Source organism: Quercus robur, chromosome 7 (assembly GCF_932294415.1).
Source record: "Quercus robur chromosome 7, dhQueRobu3.1, whole genome shotgun sequence".
NCBI lineage: Eukaryota > Viridiplantae > Streptophyta > Magnoliopsida > Fagales > Fagaceae > Quercus > Quercus robur.
The window spans coordinates 28,218,998-28,237,267 of record NC_065540.1 but is presented as its reverse complement, the minus strand read 5'-3'; the positions used below and the strand labels follow the sequence as shown (position 1 = coordinate 28,237,267).

At 34.6% G+C, this 18,270-nt stretch overlaps 1 protein-coding gene across 1 annotated transcript; it reads right to left on the bottom strand.

Moving 5' to 3' along the window:
- Positions 1-1,507: 1,507 nt before the first annotated feature.
- LOC126693010 (putative elongation factor TypA-like SVR3, chloroplastic) lies at positions 1,508-17,944 on the bottom strand. The gene is made up of 14 exons (XM_050388862.1): positions 17,601-17,944; positions 17,316-17,425; positions 15,980-16,183; positions 14,461-14,637; positions 13,702-13,854; positions 10,720-10,809; positions 10,180-10,314; positions 9,893-10,009; positions 9,392-9,543; positions 9,236-9,320; positions 4,041-4,135; positions 3,093-3,258; positions 2,554-2,749; positions 1,508-2,015 (listed from the first exon to the last, which is right to left on the bottom strand). Exons 1-14 carry the CDS (start codon positions 17,800-17,802, stop codon positions 1,885-1,887), a joined length of 2,013 nt encoding a protein of 670 aa, XP_050244819.1. The 5' UTR covers positions 17,803-17,944; the 3' UTR covers positions 1,508-1,884.
- Between the last annotated feature and the right edge of the window lie 326 nt (positions 17,945-18,270).

Genomic DNA, 18,270 nt, shown 5'->3' with positions numbered 1-18,270 from the left:
AGGAAGCATATATTGTCACTTGTTATCTAAAAAAAGATAAAAGGTCGCTCTACTGAGTTTGTTTTGATGGGACATGGTGGGACATGTGAATGGGAGGCATTTCTTCTCTTCATTGTTGCTCTGCTACGTTTGTTTTGACAAGACGTTACCTTCTCTTATTTTCAAATTGGTGGGACACAATCACACGACATGGACTTCTTTTCTTAGCCTTTGAGAATTTTTTTCCTTTGTGGAACCTGAGTCTCTAGACTCAAGTTCACTTGGATTTTTTTCCACATTAGCTTCGCCACCTTATGGAACTCGAGTTTTTTCACTGAACTTGAGTCTTAAAGATTTGAGGTGTTATTTTCCTAAATAGTTTTGAAAATATGCGTTAATGAAATTGTTAAGAAAATTGTGTTAAATGGCAAAAAAAATCAAATAAATGAGACTATCTCTTCTTTGCTTTCTCATGACAATGCTTATAGGAGAACCTTTGTAGTAATACATTTACTATTTAGGGCCTCGTAGCTTATAAATATATTCATGGGGAAGCTTTGAAAAAGCAATTTTCTTTGGCTTTCGTGTAATTCGGTTTTAGGTGCACAATTTGACGCATACCCAAGTGGCAACCTCCGTTTTGGGTGTTCTTTGTTGTGTCATTGGATGGTTTCAATGAGTCCAAATTTGTGAAACTTTGGTTGTTCAATTTTAAACTCCAATCAAATCAGTTTGAGGGCACAGGTTTTTCAATGATTTTGTGGTATCTTGTTCATCTCGAATTCAATCCAGGGTTGTGACCATTTTTTTTAAAGGAATTTCCACCATCTTTCCAATGGCAATTAGTTTACTACAATTGTATGGTCAGATTTCTAACAATCTCAAATCCTAGCCCAATTAATTAAGGTTTTACCTAATCACATGTTCCTAATCTGTACCATTTGATATTAAATCCATGGTTTTAAAACCGGACCGAGGGCAAAACCGTTTTTGCCTCCAATTCCCGGTATTACACAATTTTGGCCGGTTTTGGGTATTTTTACCAAACTGAACTGGTGCCCAATTCCTGGTTGAACCGGTCGGATTGACTAGTCTGGTCTAATTTTTAAAACCATGCTTAAATCAACTCCATTATCGATGTCTCATTGAATGATTTTCAAAAATTGTAGTCTAGGTTAACTTGGGACCAATGACAGACTTTTTGGGGATATGAAGATGGACAAAATATGATATTGACAATCCTTTAACAAACTCTTGTGTGGGGACAAGTAGTGTCTTAAAGATATCGAATTCATTCTAGCCATTAACATTTTCTTGTTTTCTTTCATTGTTCACAACATCATCCCCTATCCATCTCTTGTAACTTCAGCAAATGAGAGAGAATAAACATCACAAACTTTTCTTTCACCTAGGTTATCCCGAAGAGAAATAAAAAAAGGTATTAGATTGAATAATAGTGCAATACGCTATACAATTTGGAAAATATGTTGCGTACTGAAATATAAATGACATTAGCAACACCCAAATATAAAAATCAAGAAGTGGTCACTTGTTTACAATTTTCTTTGAATGTATTCGGCTACAAGGGCCTTTACCCAAAAAATTGACCTGTGGTCCATTAAATGAGTGACAAACTTAGAATCTCCCTTACAAATCAATGTTCAAAAAGTTCGTGGGCTCATCTCCTAGAAGTACAATTCACTATTTAACATTCTCATTCGTTATACATGTTCATGTACCCTTTTATCTCTAAACAATTCAAATAAGTAAAATTACTATAAGAAGGGAGGGGGGGTTCTAGGATGTAGAGAAAGAGAACTAGAAGTGGCAACAGATGGTGCGAAAAGGGAGATATCAATCTAATTGCAAGGGCAGATCCGGACGCTATATTACTACACTGAATGTCTACTTTTTCTTTGAAAACTTCGGATTTTTGCACATTCGGATATGTAATGGAGTGACCTCCACGAGTTCATCCTCTAGAATGTACTCAATGCAGTCGTCCAAGCTATAAGCCAATGGGGTATCAAGAACCACTGCATTAGGAGAAAAACATGGATTAGTAAATGCAATAAACAAAGCCTTGCTGCTGCAGATATACAAACTACAAAGTTACATGATTTATACTATATTTAATCAAAAGAACAAAAATAATAGACAAATACCATCATATTGTAAGAATCTTGAGTTTAGTTGATAATTGAACTCAAGGCCATTTAAAATAAGAGCTACTTGTCTTGAAACTAATCATTATGCATACTCTACAAACCCTTGGTCAGTAATTATGGGTTCGGCATTATGTATATGGTCAACACGAAAATTCTAACTTAATCCTACATGGCATAGGATTCATATGGCAATTTATTTTTGGCTGAAAATTGGGTTCATGTAGCGATTAAAAAAGCAAAAATCTGATCTCACATCTGCTTATCAGTCAAAATACATAACTTGGTAAATATAACTTCTGAGCAAAGGGGGAAAAGGGTAAACGTAAACTCGACAGCAAAATAAAAGTGACCAATTTCATTCTTGAGGGCAATAGTAAGGAGGGTAATGACTAGAGATGGTTCTGACCTGTTTGCTCTTTGTTTGAACGGATATTAGTTGCAGCCTTTCTCTTGCACACATTAAGAGACAAATCCCCAGGCCGCTGATGAATGCCAATTATTTGACCTTTATAAACGTCCACCCCAGGACCAATAAACATCTGCCCTCTCTCCTGTGAACTAGAAAGGGCATAAGAACTAGTTGTTCCATCCTCAAAGGCAACCTGAAAATCAAATCCTTGTGACTTTGGTATTATTGGCACTAACCTTCCCAAAATTCATGGGAATTCACATTGCATCACTACAAATATAACTACAAAACATACAGGCTGTGATTATTGTTGTAACGGCCTTTACCCTTCATAATTGTTTGGATTATTTATTTTCAATGTAATAGTAAGATACATGAATTGAAATAAAGTAGCTTCAAAACATATATAAAATAAAGTAATCACTGACAGAACATCTGTTGTAAGTATAGCTACAGAATGATAGCCAAAAGCCTTCAACATCAAAACCATTTCCATGGATGCTATATAGAAAATAACCTCAGAAGTCTGAACTTACCAGTGAACCCTGATCCCTGGTAGTAATATCGCCAGCCCAAGGTCCATAGCTATCAAATATTGTATTGAGAATCGCCGTGCCACGAGAAACAGTTAAAATTGCATTTCTCAAACCAAGAAGGCCACGTGTTGGAATTTTATATTTAAGAAATGTTGTTCCTTCCGACCTAGTACACAAATTTCCAGATTATTAGATCAAAGTAACAAATAATCAGGGTGCAAATTCAAGACTGCCATTATTCACTACTCCAGCATAACCACTGTGCAGACTTTTCTATAAAAGGGGAGAAACCCTGCATCACCAAAAGTGTGTTTGATTTTGATGAACCATTAAAAATTATAATCAAACATATGCATAAAAAAAAAAATTTGAATGCCATTTATCATGTCCACAAATGATGTGAGAATGCATGCATTCTTTAAAATAATCTTGATTCATGGACAAAATTGATCCTTCTCATATCTATAATTTTTATCTATGGCATGTTAGGGAAATATCATAAGCAATAAATTGATACCAATAGCAGGGACCATTTGTGGGGAAGATAGATCGATATCACAAGAAGTATGGCAGATATGGCGGTAAAGGGATCTCACAAGATATTATGGGCTATTTTATACAATACTGGTAGAGGAAGAATATGCATTTATATGCAAACACCATGACTGTAACCAAGTATGCATATACGTGTGCACAATGTATATATGCCCACATGCATGAGCTTGCAATACTAATAATCTATCTCAACTCTACATAATATGAACCTTTTTTCTTTTCACCTCAACCTCATCAAATAGGTACACTTTTTGCATGCCAAAAGACAATAATGATCACACACAATTATGATATCATTCCTTTACCATGAAATTCTGCTATAAATTATGAAAAGTTCAATTAAAAGTTGGAAAGTTACAAAAAAGAGAACTGGGAAAAGAGAATGCTACACACCCAACCCCTTGCATATCAAACATCTGCCCGCGCCTTTTGCCGAGAAGTTCAACTACAGACCCCATGTGTTCTTCTGGTACTTCTACAGTAGCAATCTGCAATCAATCCACATTTAGTAACAAATTCTTCCTGAAGAGTGGATAACTTGGTCTTTTTATCAAAATATATTGCAACAACTGCTTAAAAAATTATCAATTAATTTATAACTACCAGAAATATCTGTCTTTTGTTTGCTTGATGTTCTTAACTCTTGTGTACGATGCATAAGCAATACCCCCTCATGTTAAGAAAAATGAATATAATTGAGCTACAAATCCACATCATCTTCAGCCTTATATATTATCATCGTCATCACTTATCCATGCCAATTAAAATGTTCAATGTTATAATCATCATCACTTATCAAGGGAAATTATACTAAAATGTTCAGTCGTGAGGGGGAGAAAAAGAGAGCAAAAAAATACTCTTCATTTACACTATTTTCTAGCCACCCACAATGAGCCTTTCCATTTAACCAATAACAAAATGTATAATTTTCAGACTATTATATGAGTATTAATATTTTGAACTTTGTTTATTTCAAAGGAAAAAAAAAAAAAAAAATTCGAGGGAGAACGTTTTCAGTAGACCATTTTTACTACATTGTCCTATTGCATTCAAGCTATGGTCTATGGTGTTCTCCTTGTTTGGTATCTACCGGGTAATGCCAAAGACTATGGTTGAGCTTTTAGCATGTTGGCAAGGAAAGTTTGGTCATCATCACAATGGTGTCATCTGGATGGTTGTCCCTCACTGCTTGATTTGGTGCATTTGGCAGGAGAGAAACAACCAGTGCTTTGAGGATTCTAAAAGGATAGTAGTAGATCTAAAACTTTTCTTTTTTAGAACACTATCCAATTGGATGTCTATCGTAGGAAGCCACTCTATTTTTTCAATTTATGATTTAATGGATGTTTGTCACTTATGTACTTAATTGTTATGATCCCTAGCTGTATACATCGTGTATATTTGTGCGACTCTTTCTTATGGTTTGAATAAAATTTCAATTACTTATAAAAAAAAAGATATTTCACCTTCTTGTTTAGGTGCTACTCTCTATTCTTTCTTGCTGCACGAATGTTAAGACAGCATCTGTTGGCACTTATACTTCTACATCAATAAAAAATTTTGGTCGCTCATCAGTATTGTCTACCATTTAGGAAGCTTTACCTTTGAGGTTATTGGGAATGACTTCTTGATGCTTCTAATGACTCCATCTTGGCAAACAAGTCCTGAACAACTTTTACTATATTTCTAAGGTTTGTTTAATCGAAAATTGTGTTGGAGTGGGATTGTGTGAAGATGCATCTTGTTTTATTCAATGGTTCTACTGATTGTCTATTCCATTTCCTCATAATGTCTCTTTGATCTTAGAAATTACCATGATGAGATTGAGATAGAGATCTTTTCCGAAAAGATTGGGATAGATACTCATGTTAAAGTTTTTCTTTCATTTCTTCCTAATTAGTAATGTTAGGTTTGTGCCTCCTAATAAGAATTCGTTTCAGGTCCTCCTAAAATACTGAGCTCAACCTATAGGCTTCATCTAGGCAAACCTGACTCTCTTGTTATCTACCATGCTACCATATATTAACTTCGTGGGTCGAATGATGTGTTGAGTGGGCTTATACTCCAAAATTTGGACACCCTTTTTTAGGACAATTAAAGGAAGCTTGCAAGTTGCAAATCAATGGTCGTTCCTTGACCTAATAGACCCATGCAATGGTCTTGGACCAAAAAGCGACGAGGTGCAGCCTAGCGGCATTGTGCAAGATGAAGGTCAACCAATGGGATTGCGGTGGTGTGACAAGGATAAGTGAGGGCGGCTAATGGCTGAAGGGTGATGTCAGAAAAGGGTGGGGATCTCATCAATCAACGTGGTGGGCTTGATTGTGCTAAAGATGTGTGGGGGCAAAGAGGGAGTGATTCGGGTCAGGTGGGTATGGGTTTTGCCAGAACAAAGGATGTTGAGAGTCAATGGGGGGTTGGGGAAGAAATTACCAAGGATTTTACCTCCGTGCTTGATGTCTGAGGCTAGAATTCACTGCAGCTGGGAGTGGCTATTAGCTGTGTGGGTGGCTTGCTACTTGACACGAGTCTGACTTGGTTATGATCTGGGCAATTTTTTAGTTAGTAAGCTATGAGTTCACTGGATTTGTGTTGGTGTGGGTGGTCTTGTGAAAGACTTGCGAGGGGAAGAGGACAACAGTTGCCAATGATTTTCTCTTATTATTTTTGGTTGGGTTGTAATTTGGGATCTTGGAGTGACCCTTATGGAGTCTCCAATGCAGCAACAACCCTCATGGTTGTGATGTTGAGGTTTTGGGGCAATGTAGGGTGCGAGTCTTACTATTATTTGTTTTTTTGGTTGGATTTTGTTTGCAACCTACTCTTATAAAGTGTTATTGACATGATGATTTTCTCTTCACATGTCCTAAAGAATTTCCACTCTTTTTTTATTTATTTAATTTTTAAGTAAAACCTTATTAAAATCAGAAAAGGATGCCTTGGAGTACACAAGATGTGTATTGCAAAACACTCTCAATAAAGATTACAACTATACTTATAAAAAAAAAAAAAAAAAGATTACTGCTGTCAATAAACTCATCAATAAAGAATATCTACTCTTGAATTATGCTTTTACATATCCAAGAATTACTTTTTGATAAATTACTTTATGTACGGTGTACCATTTGATTTTACCTAGATAGCCCAAGGGGTAAAAAAAAAACGTCTTTTTTATTTTTTATTTTTTTCCCTTAAGGTCAATGAATTTATGAAGTTCTAAAGCATTGGACAGCATTAAATCGTTGACATGCACTCTATAACTATAATAGAGTTTAAAATGTATGTTTACTTTGAACAAAACTATTTTATTTAAAGGGCAAATTACAATTTACCTACTAGTGGTTTGGCTGAAATTTAAGTTGTCTATCTGTGATTTGAAATTTGACACTTTACTCACTTGAAATTAGCTCAATTAGATTTCTATAACCTACCTTTGTTAAAAACAAAGCTAAATATGTAAATTTTACTCAATTTTTATGTCTCTCTCCTCCAAAAACACAAAAAACATAAAAATACAAGATCAAATAAGATCAAAAATTATCTCTCGGAACACTTGCATCATGGAATTTCAAACCATAAGCAGGCAACTTAAATTTTAGTTAAACCTCTGGTGGTAAACTGCCAAATTTTAAACCACAGATAGGCAACTTAAATTTCAGCCAAATCACAAGTGGGTAAGTTGTAATTTGCCATTATTTATAAATGTTACCTTTTTATGTATCCTATTTAAATATTACTACTTTCTTAATTTTCAACTATCATTTTTGTGCTTTGATAATCTTATAAGTTTGATCTGAGATATAAAGCATGAACCCCATTTGAGATTCAGAACTGGTTTAGATATGGCGAGTTTTTGGCCTGAGTAATCTCATCAAAGAGAACCAATGGAGTGTGGCCTTAGCTAACAGGGGTTAAGTTGTTAGCCTTTAGTATTGACGCTGTGTAACAAGTCCCAATCAAGTAAGAGAAATATATGGCCAGTAGAGGATAAGTATTGGCCTTTGGTTTTTAATGATAGAACCGAAGCATTTTTTGGGCCTTGAGTGTCAAAGAAGATTAGTTGACCATAGACTTTGATTTTCATAATTTTAATGAATTGTGTATATGGTTTATGTCTGAAAAACCAAAGAGGTACTGTCTAAGGTTCAGAAATAATTTATAACATCCTCATTGATATAGTTTTTGTACATGCATTTAATTGGCATTTTCAACTATTTGATTGTTTATGCATATTGATATTCATTCAAAAAATGCACATTCTGGAAAGCTGATTAATGTTTTAAAGGTTAATCTAGCCCTATGATTGACTCCATCCATTGCATTATGCATATATACTTCTTAATGGTTAAACTCACTTTTTTAATATCTTAAAGATTGAGTAGGCACGGTAAAGTGCACATAGTGGTTGAGCAATCCTTGAAGATGAAAGCAAATCTCTAGTACAAGGGTGTTAGTTAGCAGCATAAATATTCCATGATTAACTTTTTTGTTACCTAGGGCTATGTGATTTAGACTTTAGAGGTTTTACTGTTTTATTTGCAATCCTCAATTTGAGGGATTTTCAGGATTATGTAGTTGGTTATCGGATGTTTAGATATTGCGTTGGGATTAGTCCATTAAATATGAGGATTGTTATTCAATCCTGATATGGATACTAGATACATTACATACTTCTAAAGTTTTGGACATTTCAAGTTGCTCTATTTAGCCATGATACTGAGGTTGGTAGGAGAAGTTAGTTTTGGATATAGTGTTCCTTGATTTTGTGCTTATCATTCTCTATTTTGTACTGATCTGTTCATGCTAAACCAAAATTTGGAGTTGGTCAGATTAGTCATGCCTTCAAATTCATAGGGTTTGGGTCGTGGCATAGTCAATATATGAATTGCCATGCTGGTTTAACCTCCTGTTGTTGCTGAGCAGAAGCTGTGGAACTAGTGAAGAATTTGCTGATTTGAAAAATTCAGCGTCTTGGTTCAATTACATCTGTGCTCTTCTTTGTTTTGCAGATTTAAAAGGGGATTTGCATTTGATAAAGTGTGCTGGTGGTTGTGGTGTACTACAACAAAATCAGATTGTCCTGTTGCTTTGGGAGATGGACAATAATGTGTTCAGGATCAATAACAGCTCTGGGGAACTAAGAGCAAAGGCAGCTGAGGGATAAGAGAGACAGAAATGTGAGAGAGAAGAGACGGTGGTTTTTTTTTTTGGGGGGGGGGAGGGTGGGGGATTACATTCAGATAATGGTTTATGCTTTCCAAAAGAGTAATCTATTTCCAGCTTGTTTTGCTTAGTTTTTATTTTACTGGGGAATATATTTGTTGTGGAAAAAGGTTTTCAACTACACCAAACACCGAAAATGTGTAAAACATTTTTTTTTGGAAAAAGTTTTAGCCAAAACAAATGAAGGCTTTAGTCACTTCTCAATTATTTTAAATGAACCACAAGGAAGAAGACAAGAATGTTGATAAAAGAAACATTGAACTATGTTATACCTATGTCAACGATAAAGCATGCACATGAATGTCCTTTTTCCCAGACATGAAATAAAGGAAAATCTCTATTTGAAATCTCTATTAGAAACTAACCTCATATGGTTCCAGCAAGCGGTCATCCACCTTTTTGTTAATAACTTTGGGGGGTCCCACCATAAACTCATATCCTTCTCTTCGCCTAAAATGCATGATTATTTTAAAAACATGTGTGCAGAAGAAAAACATGAGCAACAAATAGCCTATACTTACATGTTTTCTATCAATATGGTGATATGTAAAGTACCACGACCACTGACAATGAATGTATCTGCCGTTTCTCCATCTTCAACTTTCATAGCCAAATTACGCTCAAGCTCACGGTAGAGCCGGTCTCGCAAGTTTCTACTAGTGACATACTTTCCCTAAAAAGGAACAAAGAGACTTTGAGTCATAAGGTCATTCCAACGCAACACTTTTCTAATTTAGCAAACAAAAAAAAAATTCTAACTAAAATACTAAATACAGACAAGCTACAAGATTAACAAGAAATATATGGAATGCAAGATATTTGCAAGGAGAGATGAAACCAATCAAATTAGGATTTATCTAAGCACTCATGAAGGCATGCACACTTAAAGCAGAAAAGTGCTACTAAAAGGCTTGTATACTTAGGCCTTTTGGCTTGCCTACAAGGACGGCTTTGCACAAGGCTCATAAAAAGGCTGAAACTTTAGTAAAGAAAGCCATGTAAACAGTTTTATAGAGACACACCTCACGTCCAACAAATGGTGAAGTATTTATAGAGAATGCCATTTTGACAGTAGGTTCCTCCACCTTAATGGCTGGTAAAGGCCTCCCAGATATTTTGTCAGCAATGGTCTCCCCAATCTGAGTAAAGAATTTAAATAAGTGCCAACAAATTCTTACCAAAAAAAAAAAAAAAGAGATGAAAATTGTCCTTTATTGTTAATTGAAAACTATCTTAAAAGTTAGGAATCCCTATATTACTAATGCAAAAAAATAAGGTAACATCAATATTAAGATATCAGTTGATGTACCTGTATATCATCAATTCCACAGACAGCACATATGTCACCAGCTTCTACACGTTCTGCAGGAACCCTAATGAATTTCTCATACACAAAAAGCTCAGTGATTCTTGCATATCTACAGGAATCTTCTGCAGTGCACACCTAAAAGAATGTTAAAATTATTACTAGGAAGAGAGAATATCCCTTTTTTTCCCTATAAAAGTATCCAATGAATATTTGCAAAAGTAATTTGTTTCCATTAAATGGATTTGACAACAAGCAAAAGGAAAACTACCAAGCCAAAAACTCAAAGATGCATAGTTATAGTCAATATTGTTTTAAATTATTGGAATCTCCTCTGCTGAAATGGGATATAAAATTTTTAACCCAAATTAGCAAAATTTTAAAGATAACATAAAGACAAGGCCCCCCAAAGAGGTGGGGGGGACACTAATATTTACACTTTCAAAACAAAACAGCCAAAGTTGATTTAATATGCACAATTATATAGTAATAAATACAAAAATGTGTAGCACGGACCACCTTTCTGATTCAAATCAAACTCACCTTCACGTCCAATCCTCTACGCAGAAATCCAGCATGCAAGCGTCCAATGGCTATACGTCCTTTATGTTCATCATACTCGATATTTGTAACCTAAAACATTATTTTGACAGTGCAAATAAGATTCTGTTAAAAAACACACACACACACACACAAACAACAACAACAACAAAGATAAAACAAATACAAACATAACAGCTTTTTTGGATGAGCTTATGTCCATAGCTTATTTCTTAAGTACAACTTTTTGTACCCCATAAAATAAGTGTCGAATAGACAAATTTGCAAAGCAGTAACAAATCAATCTTCCGTGACTGCATCAGAAACTTAAAGCATTAAAGGATGTTTAGAAGGAATGAAATGCATGAGTTTAAGGGTGTGGGTTTAAAGAAAAATATATAGTAGAATGACATTTGGAATCTCAATGAGGAAGGAGAAAACAGGCTATCAAAAAGAGGAATATATTTATAAATAAATTAATTAATTAAAGATGACTAGTGAAAATTTAAAATCATAAGTAAGCAAGTTGGCAACTTTGGAAGAAATTTCATGGAGACAGAAGTCAAGGGTAGACTGGTAGTATGGTTAAAAGAAGGTAATAATGACACAAGGTTTTTCCACAAGATATAACTGACATAGGAAAGCAAACCACACTGGGAGCTTGGAGGTGGATGGGGAAATCTATCAAGACTAGAGGTATGAAACCAAATTGTTCAATGGTATGAAACTTTATATAAACGGAGGATTGGAGACCAAATGTGAATGGGTTGGATTTTTCATCAATTGGAGAGGAAGACATTATGGCTTTATTCAAGGAGGTTCATGAGTTCTGTAAGTTTGAAAATTCTCCATAAGCCTCTTTTATTGCATTAATTCCTAAAAGGAATAATGGTATAAATAATAGGAATATTCAACCTATTAGCTTGATTGGGAGTGTTTATTTATTGCTGGCAAAGGTGTTGGTCAACAAATAGAAGTTGAAGTTAGATAGCTTAATTTCAGAATCTCAAAATTCATTTGCGGGAAAGAGACAGTTTCTAGACTCAGTGCCCATTTAGGAACAACTTATCTAGTTTTTGCTGAAAGTATACTAATGAATATTTAGATAGTCATATCAAAAGAAGACTTTCAGGCGTTATTTGCAAACTAGATATTGAAAAGGCTCATAATCACGTTAATTGGGATACTGTATTAGATTTCATGGAGAGAATGGACTTTGGTAATCGGTGGAGATGCCATATTCATTTTTGGGTGACTACAATACATTTTTTTAATACTGGGGTTCCAAAAAGGTTTTTTCTACAGCTCCAGGGGTCAGAAGCAAGGAGATCTTTTGTCAACTTTGCTTTTTATTTTGGTTAGGTACTAGGTAGAATTTTGAGAACTAAGGATGGGGGATTCATCTTTGGGTTTCAGGCAGGAAATGATACTAACAACAATCTTTTGTTTCTCATTTACTAATAGCCAATGGTAGCACTTAGTTTTGTGATGCAAATGTGGAATATCTCCTTTATATTACAATGGTTCTAATTTGCTTTGAAGCTTTGACAGGCTTTGAGCAAAAGTGAAATTGTTCCAGTAGGGGACATGGACAACATTGATTAAAGGGCTTAAATCCTTGGGTAAAAGGTTGGTCACTAACGAATGAATTACCTGGGTATGACTTCAGACTGTAGATTATTGGGATGGAAGTGATTGTGCTTGTCAAAAGGGAGGAGGTTGACCTTACTAGAAAAGGAATTTTATATGGAGTGGAGACAGTTATGAATTCCATCTTGTAAATTTGAACATCATGTGATCCCTCTTTTTTGTAATGGAGGATTGGGGATATGAATTAGGCACTGTTAATCAAACCTTGTTGGGTAAGTGGCTTTGGTGGATTGGGGCCGAAGATACTCATTTGTGGAGACAAGTGATTTCAATGAAATGTAGAAGAATGGGATAACTGGTAAACGAAGATATGAATCGCCCATGGCCCATGGTTACAACTTATAAAGAGGTATAAGAGGGTTGGTACATGTTTATGAAGTTTGTGAAATTTGACAAAGGAAACCACAAAGAATGAAGTATTGGCATGATAAATGGCGTGAGGATTATTCTTTATGTGGACTTCAACTTCAGCGAAGATATCAACTTGTGATAATCTTATGAAGAGAGGAGTTCCTATGGCAAAATTGTGTTGCATGTGTAGGAGATGTGGTGAATCTATGGATCATTTGTTGTTGCATTGTGACAAAAATGAATTATGAAATTCTACTTTCTGTGTTTGGTTTCCATTGGGTAATGCGTAAAACTATGTTTGAGCTCCTAAGTGGATGGAGGAATTGGTGTAGTAAACCCTCCGGTGCTTGAAATTCACCCCTTATGCAGACAATATGAGAGAGAGGAACCGACATCCCTTTGAAGATGTAGGAGTTTCATTTGTTCATTTAAAATCATCTTTTGTAAGAACTTTTTTCGAATGGGCTTGTATAATGGGTAATAGCAAGATCCATTATTGATTTTATTGACTCTCTTTCCTTTTGATCATAATTTGCATTTTTGTAATTGTTTAGGACAATCCCTTCAGACAGGGGCTAGTTCCATCTCATTAATAAAACTGATTACTTATTATATATATATATATATATATATATATAAAAGAGGTTGAAATTTCTTAGCCACCTACTAGTGATCACACTGATCTCCGTTAAAAATGTTTGACTAAAATTACTTTGATTAGTCTGTCCTCACACTGATGTAGAGGGCTAGTATACTGCATGAAGGAATAGTCTCACAATAACATTCAGCCCTAACGCCCCAAGGGAAGGGGAAATGGAAGATTTGAACTACTGAACCCTGCTTCATGAGGTCATGAGGTGTGGTCCACAGCCAATTAATCCAACTAATCGCTGTTATGTAGTATAAGGCGCTATGCCACATCCAAATAGACAAAAAAACTAAATAAATAAATAACATTAAAGAATTGAAAGAACAACCACTAACAAGCAATTGCAGTGCACCATCTCTGTCAATACATGGCCCAGGTATGCATCTGATTATAGACTCGAAAAGTGGCCCAAGATCTTCTGCCAAATTATCAGGTGACAATCCTGCCTTTCCCTTAATACCGCTTGCATATATTGCTTGGAAATCACACTGCAGGCAAAATGAAAGTTGCAAGTAGATTAAACTTTAGATGGTATTTTTAGACAAAATTGAAGCATCTATAAACCTTTAATGAAAATAAGGATTAAATTATGAGGACACATCTATAACCACATTTTTTTGTACATATTTTTCCTCTAAACTGAATTGGAGGAATCTCCTCCAACCAATTAAGTGGTGATTCAGGTAACCATCCACTTACATATTAATCACAATATCTATTAAGTCATCTAAACAAGTCATATGACTGTAAAATAGTTCAAATAATTGAAAGTGCACATGGTTAATCATTTGAATTGCCATGTAGCGGATAGGATAAAATTTTTATTTTTGTTTTCTGGCTTGCCCATTCACATCCTGATTTCCAATTGGACAAGGAAATACTTTATTCATCCTCAATTTTTATAATAACTACCTGATAATTCCTAACATAAAGATGGACCATGGTGGTCAACAGACCATTTTGATGCCCACCTTTTTATCTATTCAGGCATGGATGGAGGCAGAATATAGTTCCTGTTTTGAATAGCAAGATAGTTTTAACCCAATATCCAATGTGAAACACATATTTGCCACTTCACAATATAGAATAGGTACCTGTTCATCTGATGCATTTAGTTCAATAAAGAGTTCAAAAGTTGAATTTATGACATAATCAGGACGAGCAGATGGTCTGTCAATCTTATTGACCACAACAACAACAGCATGGCCAAATTCTAGGGCCTTCTTTAGAACAAATCTTGTTTGAGGCATTGGACCCTCAACAGAATCTACCTACAAAAAGCAACAGACATATCAATTAAGTAACAGATCACATGAAACAGAAGATAACCAGGTAAGATTCTAAAGAGGTATCATAACAAAGCAAGCCAATAACCAAAAAAAAAAGGTCACTATCATGGAAAATTCTCCCACGACATCATTTATAATAAAAAAAAAACATTTCTTTTGGAGTGATTATTAGTATTAGTAGGTTCATCAAGAACTTTAATTTTATTAAGTGAAGAAAAGTATAATTCTGAAAAATTTACTCACTTTCCTATGAAGAAAAACCCAAACCCAAATAAATAGAACTCTTATAATGCATAATCCACAAACTTATCCCTAACAAACCCCATGTGAAGTAATCACCAGTTCCCGAAGTCAAGCACATCCATGCAATAAGAAAATGGGGAAAAGGAAATCATTAAGGAAGAAAGCATGGTATAAGCACATAACTCTAGAGTCCTATTTCACAAGACAAAAGCAATTTATCATGATTTCAGAGTATTCTTTACAAGACTAAATTAATTTTAGTGAGGAAACAGATGCCGTTGTTTATCACCATAATTTCACACGAAGATTCATAGCCTCCGAAAATTTAGAAAACATATTCTCTCCCTCTTTAATGGAAAATATCACATACACATAAAATAGATGACTAATAGCTAACCCTAAACAGCACTATGACTCCTTAGCTTTGATATCTAAGCCCCAACTAAACAACTAAACTCACAAATACAACTGAATATGAACCCCGAAAGTAACACCCAATGGAGCCACAGGATAACCCATTTCTAGAAACTTAAAAAATTACAAAACTTCACATGACATTTAAATATAAATAAAATAAAGAATACCTTTTGAACTGGTACTTATTCCTAGAGTATTTGGAATATTAATGACAAGCCAAACTAAAGGGAAAGACAAAAGGCCCACCAAGCTGACATCTAGTCTAGCGCATTACTATTTGACTATTTCTTTTCACCCAATCCCTGTTAAGTGTTATTTCAAATATAACTGTTAATAGAAAATGGGCAAAGTTGTGGACATGCAGATCACAAAAAAAAAAAAAAAAAAAAAAAAAAAAATTAATGCTTCAGCTGCCAAAAATGATATTAGCTCTTGAAGGGCTTTAAATCCACAAACTGTTTGTCACTTCAGGTTTTTTTATAAATAAAATAAAATAAAATAAATAGCAAAAGACCCTTTGTAACCTTTAATTAGCTAAAGGCATATAACAACCACCATGAGAATCACAAATGTTAATATTAATCCTCATAATCATCTGCATAGAAATCACAAGGTCAGAAAGCATATCACTCCCAAAAAAAAAAAAAAGGTTCCAAAGAAGTACCACTAGAAGAACCCCTTCCACCATATTGAGGATGCGTTCAACTTCCCCTCCAAAGTCAGAGTGCCCTGGAGTATCTATTATGTTAACCTTTGTGTCTTTATAAGTGATAGATGTATTTTTGCTGAGTATTGTAATTCCTCTTTCACGCTCAAGATCATTTGAGTCCATTATCCTTTCCTGTACAAATTGGTTGTCACGAAAAACCTGCACAGTGGAATTAGACTAAAATTAATCATTTTCTCCTTTGCATTGGGGAAGGAGGAAGTGGTAAAGTTTGATGGCCCACTTCACAATTATAAGTCACAAGTGACCAGTGACTACACAATGGTTTTCACAAAAACATTGTCCTATTTAGGATTTTAATAAATTTATATGATTCTACTTTCTCAATGGTAATAATTCAATTTCAAGGGATTGATTGATGTAAATATGTGCAGGCTTCATAATTTCTTATTTATATGCCAGCAAACTCAGCATCTCAAAAGCTAATTAAGTTGGTGCCAAGCATGATATCGAAAACTGAATTCAATGGGTATGTAAAATCAAAATTTGCATAAAATTTATCACCTGTATCGTCTTATTATTGACCATTATATGTATGTTTATTCAATACAAAATTAGGGTTGGTCACCAAATCTTGTCTTGCACATTAAGATTATGATTTAAAGTCTGTACATGGATATATATATATATATATATTTTGATAGATAAGAAAAATTGTATTAAAAAGAAACTACTCCATCAAAGAGATGAAGTAAATGAAGGAAATATGTACATGAATATAAATTGAAAGTTTAAATCTGCAACATTGGCCATAATGTCAAAAGCTACCATTCAGGGATAGCGATACGGATCATGCGCTGGTGTTCTAACATGTTAACATCCAAACTTTCATATAAAAGACTCCAATTAAATCCAACACTATTCATGTCTCTTTATGGTTAATTTTAGCCCCCAAAATCTAATCACAGCAAGATTATACAATTTAGTGCTAGCATAAGCTTCAGTTGTACCAATCTGGATAGGTAATCGATTACAGACCGAAACTTTTGGAAAAAAAAAAAGAAAAGAAAAAAATTATGACTATTATCAGCCATGCTCTATGGTACTAAATATAGGGCTGTTAAGAAACAATAATATATTCATAAAACAAGTGTAACTGAAATGGATAAGTAGAAATACACGGAGACAGAGTATTCAAAATAAGAAAATCCGCTCAAATTTATTTGGGACTAAGGCTTGGTTGTTGTTGTTGTTTGATATGTGAAGTTGAATCATTAATCTGTGGAGACAGCTAGTGTCATTGTTGAATTATGATTAAGGAAGGAGTTAAAACCTTAGCTTGCTTCAACATAGAATCAACCAAAGTTGTCTTTCCATGATCAACGTGAGCCACAATCGCTATATTCCTTACATCACTTCTCCTCATCAATTGGCTCTTCTTCTCTAATAACAAGGAACAACATCAAAAGAATCGAACTTTAGATATTTTCCAATAAGGTAAAAAAAAAAATATATATATATATATATATATATATATATATATGAATCGAAACGTATGCAATTACGAATACAGGGACCTAAAACGAAAGAAAGGAAAAGAAAGAGGAAATCAAATTACCACCGATATCGGGAGTGGTGGTGTCTGTAGCTTGAGAAACTGAGCATTTGATTGGTGTATGAGTTGGAGAACGGAGTGTGAGAACTGGTTTAGATAAGCTTCCAAGGAAGAGTTTATTAGAGAGTGGGGAACGATGAGGAAATGAGGTTCTTCTTGAGCTGTTCACGGAGAAGGTCGAATTGTGGAAGCTGATTGTTGCCATTTTTTTCTCTTCTCACTCTCAGTCTCAGGAAGAGAGTAGAGAGAGAGAGAGAGAGAGTAAGGAAGGGATTTGGTTTTGGAAAATGAGGGTGAGGCTGGTATTGGAGTTGGAACTTGGGACTCTTCATAAACTGAAAATGGACACTAGTGGCTGGTGCGGAAGCTAACACCGCTACTCCTATTGAAGGTATGCTGTGGTCCACGTCCTCAATAGAAATAATATTTTAGGCATAACGTATATATGCCTCTTGATCCCAAATGATGTTTGGAATAGGCTATCACCGGACATCCGTTCAAAATCTCTCCTCTTTCCCCTATTGAAGTATATAAATAAATAAAAAATAGTGTTTCGAATAGAAAAAAAAAAGTTTAGTTCTGAAGAGACTATATATGTGTAGTTTTAGTCGTATTACTTTTCTAATGAGTTATTGATATGTTTCAATAATACACTCTAATAATCTTATATAAA

Bases quoted from the DNA above. Each gene is read 5' to 3' on its own strand.
- LOC126693010 (XM_050388862.1), bottom strand. From the start codon at position 17,802: ATGGCAACAATCAGCTTCCACAATTCGACCTTCTCCGTGAACAGCTCA. The intron at 4,136-9,235 runs GTTAGTTTCTAA...GATTGATTGCAG, and splicing joins GCTTGCTGGAACCATATGAG to ATTGCTACTGTAGAAGTACC. The intron at 3,259-4,040 runs GTGTGTAGCATT...TTTGTGTACTAG, and splicing joins TTTGATATGCAAGGGGTTGG to GTCGGAAGGAACAACATTTC.